The sequence below is a fragment of the Pinus tabuliformis genome, chromosome 4_1, assembly GCF_031772625.1.
Source record: "Pinus tabuliformis cultivar Carrire ecotype Pingquan chromosome 4_1, CPIR1, whole genome shotgun sequence".
In the NCBI taxonomy this organism is placed as follows: domain Eukaryota; kingdom Viridiplantae; phylum Streptophyta; class Pinopsida; order Pinales; family Pinaceae; genus Pinus; species Pinus tabuliformis.
Genome location: NC_142303.1, coordinates 977,223,996 through 977,232,391, shown reverse-complemented (window position 1 = coordinate 977,232,391; position 8,396 = coordinate 977,223,996). Strand labels below are relative to the sequence as shown.

Sequence of the window (8,396 nt, the reverse complement as noted above, 5' to 3'; positions counted from 1 at the left end):
TCGCAGAGACTCTTCATGTCTTTCTTCCAGTTCTGCAACAATAGCCAATAAAAGCATCCGAGATATCATCGCTCAAAAACTTCCCATTATTTTAGCAAATCAAGGTAACGCTACAGAGAACTCCTCGCAGCAGTAGAAGATCTGGTACTCAAATCTTGGATTGTCTCCCGTGCATGTTATCCTGAAAACATAATTGCAAGATCAGTGTTAGACGCGTCGGCCGCAGTAGCAGTCACAATTTGTATTTTAATCGCCGGATGGCTTGTTCAGGGCCCAATTATAGACGTGTTTCCTGGTGTCAAATCTCGGTTAAAATTCATCACAACAAACATGGAAGTCGTATTCATCCTAATAGGGTGGGCAATCATCGGCTGGAGATGTCTTACCTCTGTAGCATACTATGGAAGATGGCAAAGCTGGAATCCAAATGAAAGATGGTATACCTATTTCCAGGTAGAGGACTTTTGGACCAGGTACATCATTGAGTTGCAGGAAGCAGCATCCAAGAAGCAGAAAAGTATTGTTGATGAAAAGGTAAATAAAACGATTGGCTCGGAAGGAATAGAAATACGTTTCTTATGGGCCTTTTTATGGGGTTTGTTGCGATGTGTGTATTGGCTGCAATCTTTTATGGTTTATACTAGTAAACTATGTTGGTTTATGGCAGAGTTCGTGTTGGATAATAGGTGTATGCAGAAAATATCCTCAAAGTTTTTATCAAAGCCGGGTGAAACAGAGGACGGGGATTTTTCAGAATACAGGCCAATTTTGGAGAACATGGACCTTCTGTGGGGGCTCCTTGGACCGTGTTTGTAACAAACTGAAATTCCATCAAGAAAGCAAAGGAACTTGTGAAAGAGGGCAACATGGATGGTATAGAATGCGATACCCTAATATGGTTTCTGAGAAACTACAGAAAATCAACAGGATGTGTGGGTATACGGAGTTTGGATCCTGCATAATTACAAAATAAAGCGGGTTTGAAGTTCTTGTGGAAAAGAGATCCTGGCCCTGTATTAGATGTGGAAGAGCATTACATATACGTGAGCAAACTGTCATTGAAGCTAACAGCGGTTTCATTGGTCAATATAATCGTTCGGTTGTCACCTGATTGTGGGAGAAATGCTTTAAAAGCATACTCTGAGGCATGTGAACTGATGGATTTGGTGGAGGACTCAGATCCTGCAACCGATAGCTTGCTGAGTAAAGCGGCAGATAGTGTATTCAAAACATTACAGGACATTTGGTCATTCTATTATTGAATTTCTGCTATCATGGAAACTTCAATGAGGTTCTGATATATATTTTCAATGGATATAGGTTTTAGTCCCTTCAGGCATTGAAACAGAAACAAAGTCCTTGATGGGTAAAGGTCAAAGCTCAATAAAGAAGGTAAAAGGAAATTTAGAAAAACTTCAGATACTTAGTACAAAAGGAGGAAATGGGAAAGCATTGTCCAGTTCTACAAATGGTGCATTCCCACAGAGGTAGGTATTTGAAGCTGTTCTTTTTTCGGTTAATTCTGACAGTATAACAATTCCATTTGGAATCCCTGGAATGAATCTTAGCTTAACTTATATTAAAGTGGAAATGGATTCTGGACTTTGAGTTGGAGTCCTATTAATATCCTTTATTATGGTTGCCTGTTATTTATCCAAGTAATTGTTGGTTGCAGTGGAGGCAGCGGTAGTGAAGGTTCAAGTGAAGGTAGCGAGGGAGTCAATTCACAAAATGTAAGTTCCTTCCATTTTATTTAGGTTCAAATTTTTGAAAATTAATTTTATTTGCTGTCTGGGTACTCTACCAAATATGTCTTTGCTGTTTTATATTAATTATCACTGCATTCTACTCTGTATACTTTTCAGGGATGCGAAACAGGTAGGGCAAGAAGCTTGGAACCACTAACCATTAATGGTATGTTTTAACTATCATGTATTACGGAATGCATTTAAAATTTCTTATGGCTATTCATGAATCCTGTTATCAGGGGATCTCCTGATTTCCAGACTAATTTAGTAATACTTTTTATTTTCCATTACAGTTAGATCACTAATAACTTCTAGAATATTTCATCTTGAAGGGATGTGTGCTACTGCTTCCTTTTAGAAAGGTTGCGTTGTTCATGTTTGATATCTAGTCCTGAATCCTAATATTATCAATCTAGCTAATGGAGTAATTTAGTAACATTTGTTGATTTTCACGACAATGACAGGAACAAGTGCTACTGATGCCAATACTCTAGCATATAATGCCCAGGCTGGAGAAGCTAATACAACTGCAAACAGAAGCACAATGGCTTTGGTTCCACCAGCACCTGTTCCAGGAATGTCAACAGTTAGTCTACCTACTACAAATCTAAATATTGGAATGGGCATCTATAATGTGCCTGCCCAAGGATCTGTAACTCCTGTAAAAGGAAGACGGGGAACAACTAACACTGTAACAACAATTGTTCCTGCAGCATCTCAACTCATTCCAGGTCATGATGGAGTGCCTTCTGAATTATGGGTCCAGGTATGCATACCAAGCTTTACCTTCTATGTATCATTCTATCTTGTATTGCATCAGGTTAATGGTGTTGTTGGCCATTCTGTGGTTGGCTGGTTAGTGAATATAAGCTGGATTTACTTGCGTCATCTTCCTATAGACTTGCTCAGACTTTTGGTGCTTGCTTTGTTTTCTTTATCAACTGTTTTGTGGGATGACAACCCTTCTTTCATCTTTTCTGGTTATGCACAATCCATGAAATATGATTTGATCACACTATCATTATATTCTCATATCCATCTTGTTCTTACAAGTCCTTTGAACATAAGTGCATTTCTTAAGAAGATTTAGATAGAAGTGGTCCACAGTCAATTATAACTCGAATAAGCTAAATCTCATTTGTAGGGCTCTTTAAGTAATAGATGGTTTAATGCATAATAACAGTTTTATCTGATATGAGGGCAGCATAGTTTGATGATATAGACCAGAAGAGATTCAGAAGCAGGGAATATTTCCTGGCTGTATCTATGTAATAGGTGGGCACTCTGGTGTTTACCCCAACACATCAATTTGTCATTTCCTATTTCTTGGGAAAGTTTTCCTTTCATATTTCTGAAACTTCCGTGTGTATCCCCATTACATTCAACTTAGGGTTTTGTATTTTTTTTTTTTGCATTCACCTACAATGTGACCTTTTTATTGTGAATTATTTCCAATATATTTATGAGCTTTAAATATGTTGAACTAATTAAGCTTGTACATGTCCTAAATGAGCCTGTGAAACAGGATGAATGGGAATTAAAACGACAGAAGCGTAAACAATCTAATCGGGAGTCAGCTAAACGCTCTCGAATGAAGAAACAGGTATAGACTTGTTCTTAGTATTTTTATCAGAGGCTTGCAGAGATAGAGAGGTAAAATCGTGAGACATGAACAGACAAAGTCTGTTGTCATTGTTTTATGAAAGCAGTAAATACTGTTCAATTGATACCCTGTCTGTTGTGCTGTGCTGTGCTAACACCGACTTCCATGAAACAGATGGAATGCGAAGAGTTGTCTGCAAAAGTTGGGACACTGACTTCTGAGAACATGGCACTCAGAAATGAAATAAATCTTATAGCAGAGGAATCTGAAAAGCTTGCTTCTGAGAATGAATCACTAAAGGTAACATATCTTTCGTGGTAGCGTAGACAAGTCAGTGTGGTTTATTGGCCTTAGGATATGAAACTTTTTTGACATTGTTGGATTATGTGAAACAGGTAATGTTGAGGAATTTTCAAAGAAAGGATAGAGTAGGAGATTCAGAAAGAAATGGTCCTAGAGAGACACAGTCACAGTTTATGCAGCAAGGAGGCAATGGTTATCCTCAAGTTCTATCTAAAATAAGCAATTTGAGTTCTAGCCAAAGAGATGAGCAAAGGGAGAGTGAGATGAGCGATTCAACTGGTAAATGTCATGCCGTATTGGAAGCAAATGTTCGATCTGATAGAGTGGCTGCAGGTTAAAGAGAGATCCTAGTTTGTAGGTTATGTTAGATGACAGTTTGTGTATACCAAACCGTTTTGTTTGTTTTGAGCTATCCTCATATCTCTGTAACTGCTTCACATGAACTTTCTTCTAGAGTAGGATCTAATACCCAGGAAAAAGATAATAATGAATGGCTGCTTAGAAAGTACTTCATCCAGATATACGATGATGAGCGTTCTTCTGGTAAAGGAATTGGCCCACCTTGGATTTGAATTGGGTCCAGGCATGGGAATCATCAGGTTAATTGTAACTTGCTGACCCTAGCTTTTAACTTTAGGGTCATATAATTTATGCATTGCCCCCCAAAGTTGCTGTAATATAGAATTGGGTTTGAAGGATTCTTGTACGCAAACAAGCTCCCCGTTAAAGAGTACCATGTTCCATCTGTATTCCATATTCAATGACTAGTATTTTGGATGATGCTTCTGTTATTAGTTGATAAATTTTTCATTGCCTAGTATTTTTAAATTGTGTTGTAAGAAGAGTTTTTGAACCAGTTATTTTACTAAGATTAGCTGTGCATGGATTAAGCTGTTGGAATAACGAGGGCACTCACTCAGTACTGAATGTGATTATGTTTTGAATCAATGGCTTGCTTGTATATCGTAGTTAACATCGTGTTTCATGCATTATTTGTTTAAAGAACGCAGATGCAAATGTCAATCTAGGTAGATATGTTTGAGATCATCATGTATCACCAAATATCACCAAGAATCTGCCTAACTGACATGTCTAGTATCTCGTTGAATGTACTACAAATATGTCTTGTTCTCTTTTTAAGAACATTGTAGCAACAAGAACTTCATGACAAGAGTGGGGGTGTGTGCATGAGTACTGAACAATTAGCCATAGCATTAGATCAACATTAACAAATTCATCACTATAGCAGTAAATTCAGCACTAATTATGAGTAGCTTGACAACATAATTCAGAGAGTCTTTAGAGAATTCAACAACCGTAACAACAGTTAAAATACTCTTAAATTATTGCGCTGAGCATTTTACAGCTTAGTATAACTGACATGTCTAGTATCTCGTTGAATGTACTAAAAAAATGTCTTGTTCTCTTTTTAAGAACATTGTAGCAACAAGAACTTCATGACAAGAGTGGGGGTGTGTGCATGAGTACTGAACAATTAGCCATAGCATTAGATCAACATTAACAAATTCATCACTATAGCAGTAAATTCAGCACTAATTATGAGTAGCTTGACAACATAATTCAGAGAGTCTTTAGAGAATTCAACAACCATAACAGCAGTTAAAATACTCTTAAATTATTGCGCTGAGCATTTTACAGCTTAGTATGATGTGTAAAGCTGTTTGTCCGTGGCCAAAATAATATTTAATATTGGCTCATAAAAAAAATTAAATAATTGTATAAATAAACAATTATAAATCTATTAACCCAACACAGTTCCATCATTATTATTCACATTAGCTAATGGTATAAATAAACAATTATAAATCTATTAACCCAACACAATTCCATTATTATTCACATTACCTAAATTTCTGTTAGCTGCTCGCTTTGTGTTCTCTGTGCTCTGCACTTACAAGTAAATTCGCTACACTCGGTAGGAAAAAAACAAATATACGAACATGAAAAAACAACTGTAAAAGATCATTGAGTATGTAAATTAACAAAAGTGATTTTTATACATGCTGCTCCATGTAGAGTCAAGAGACTTCATAAATCTAAGACGATTGATTAAGGAATTGGCACTTAATCAGAAGCTCGATCATTTGAATTCTAAAATATAGTCACACTCAGACTTATGTATGTAAATTGTTCACAGTAACAAAAAGTAACGGAAAAATGTCATTCAACACTACACTGGGTATGTAAATTGTTCACAGTAACAAAAAGTAACGGAAAAATGTCATTCAACACTACACTGGGTCCAAGGGAGAGGACCCTGCTGGGTCTAAGGGAGAGGACTCGGCTAGAATTAGTGAAAAAAAAATATGGATGAAACAAAATTATATATGGATGCAAAAATGGAATATCTACCTCAATGCATGTCTCCCAAATAGCAAGGAACGAGTGAAAAAATATGGATGAAACAAAACTACACATGGATGCAAAAATGGAATATCTACCTCAACGCATGTCTCACAAATAGCAAGGAGCTAAAGGAGTTTGTAAAAAAAGAAAACATGGATGAAACAAAACTACACATGGATGCAAAAATGGAATATCTACTTCAATGTATGTCTCACAAATAGCAAGGAGCTAAAGGAGTTTGTTATGGAGAAGTTTCTTTAAAAGGTATGGGGAAAAGAGGAGTAAAAAGAAGCACTACATTGAGGAATTCAACCCTACTTGTAATCTACAACAAAAGTAGTTCAATGGAGCTAGCATTTCGTGGAGGGCAAAGGTTCTTATTGCTCAATTAAGGACCAACTCACATCAATTTCGTTGTGACACAGGGCGGTGGAAAAGGCCTAAAGAAGCTTGGGAAGAATAAGTATGTATATTTTGCACGTGTGGAGCAGTGGAATTGGAAAAACATTTCATTTTGGAATGTGATGCATTCAAAGACATCATAGAAAATTATGAGAACATGTTCGCATAAGTTTCTTGGCATTATTTGTTTAGAGAAAATTGTTAGAAAGTTGGACCAACTCATCATCAATTTAAATTGGGAAAATAATTGAATTACAAAAAAATAAAAAATTAATAATCTCATAGACTATTATTAATCACACATAAACCCTAAAATATCATTTCACTTCATTAAATTTAACACAACAAAAATTTGACACAATAAAAATGAAAGATAAAACAATAATCTAATTCTCCATTATACAAGCGAAACTGTTATCGCTGTGGAAATATTCGCAGAATTCCTGTCAGAATTTCCAGGAAAATGAAGAGCGTTCTGTGTTATCTCTAATTATCGAATTCCCTCAGAAGTTTACACGTTCCTACTTATCGAATAGACCTTATGATTAAGAAACAAGTCACAAACTGACCTTATGATTAAGAAACAAGTCACAAACTGACCTTATGATTAAGAAACAAGTCACAAACTGAAAGTAATAACATTAGGGGTGATCGTATGTTTATGTTTAATAATTAAAAAAATAACTGGAAAACCTTTTTGGAAATACGAAAACAACACTCCAAGGCTAATATAATAAATAAAAATATTTTTTGTTAATGTTTTTTCATTTTTACTTATATATAATTTTTTAATTTTTACGCCGTAAGGCGTTCCCTCTGAGAAAGACATCCCTAAAATGTGACGTGTGCGATCCTGAGCCATTGATTTTGTGTGTTAGATGATTGGGGTGTTTTCTGCCGTCCGTTTAATCTGTTTTTTTCGTAGAAAAATAGTTTTTTTCCATGGTAATGGGCCAATGAAAGGCCAGGCCTCGCTTGCTGGCGATGAGACTCTTCGCAGAGACTGCCGGCTGGCGATGAGACTCTTTGCAGAGACTCTTCATGTCTTTCTTCGAGCTCTGCAACAATAGCCAATAAAAGCATCTGAGATATCATCGCTCAAAAACTTCCCATTATTTTAGCAAATCAAGGTAACGCTACAGAGAACTCCTCGCAGTAGTAGAAGATCTGGTACTCAAATCTTGGATTGTCTCCCGTGCATGTTATCCTGAAAACATAATTGCAAGATCAGTGTTAGACGCGTCGGCCGCAGTAGCAGTCACAATTTGTATTTTAAGTTCAATCGCTGGATGGCTTGTTCAGGGCCCAATTATAGACGTGTTTCCTGGTGTCAAATCTCGGTTAAAATTCATCACAACAAACATGGAAGTCGTATTCATCCTGATAGGGTGGGCAATCATCGGCTGGAGATGTCTTACCTCTGTAGCGTACTATGGAAGATGGAAAAGCTGGAATCCAAATGAAAGATGGTATACCTATTTCCAGGTAGAGGACTTTTGGACCAGGTACATCATTGAGTTGTAGGAAGTAGCATCCAAGAAGCAGAAAAGTATTGTTGATGAAAAGGTAAATAAAACGATTGGCTCGGAAGGAATAGAAATACGTTTCTTATGGGCCTTTTTATGGGGTTTGTTGCGATGTGTGTATTGGCTGCAATCTTTTATGGTTTATACTAGTAAACTCTGTTGGTTTATGGCAGAGTTCGTGTTGGATAATAGGTGTATGCAGAAAATATCCTCAAAGTTTTTATCAAAGCCGGGTGAAACAGAGGACGGGGATTTTTCAGAATACAGGCCAATTTTGGAGAACGTGGACCTTCTGTGGGGGCTCCTTGGACCGTGTTTGTAACAAACCGAAATTCCATCAAGAAAGCAAAGGAACTTGTGAAAGAGGGCAACATGGATGGTATAGAATGCGATACCCTAATCTGGTTTCTGAGAAACTATAGAAAATCAACAGGATGTGTGGGAATA

The 8,396-nt window shown here is 36.8% G+C and overlaps 1 protein-coding gene across 1 annotated transcript; it reads left to right on the top strand.

Moving 5' to 3' along the window:
- The first annotated feature begins 379 nt into the window (after positions 1 to 379).
- Positions 380 to 4,115, top strand: LOC149179397 (bZIP transcription factor 1-A-like). Its single transcript, XM_089420641.1, has 7 exons — positions 380 to 1,487; positions 1,676 to 1,733; positions 1,866 to 1,914; positions 2,213 to 2,514; positions 3,274 to 3,351; positions 3,526 to 3,651; positions 3,747 to 4,115. The coding sequence occupies exons 1-7, from the start codon at positions 1,363 to 1,365 to the stop codon at positions 3,990 to 3,992; spliced, it is 984 nt and encodes a 327-aa protein (XP_089276767.1). The 5' UTR covers positions 380 to 1,362; the 3' UTR covers positions 3,993 to 4,115.
- Positions 4,116 to 8,396: the final 4,281 nt, after the last annotated feature.

Coding starts and splice junctions, on each gene's coding strand:
- LOC149179397 (XM_089420641.1), top strand. CDS start 1,363: ATGGGTAAAGGTCAAAGCTCAATAAAGAAGGTAAAAGGAAATTTAGAA. Junction 1,915..2,212: donor GGAACCACTAACCATTAATG/GTATGTTTTAAC, acceptor CGACAATGACAG/GAACAAGTGCTACTGATGCC. Junction 2,515..3,273: donor CTTCTGAATTATGGGTCCAG/GTATGCATACCA, acceptor CCTGTGAAACAG/GATGAATGGGAATTAAAACG.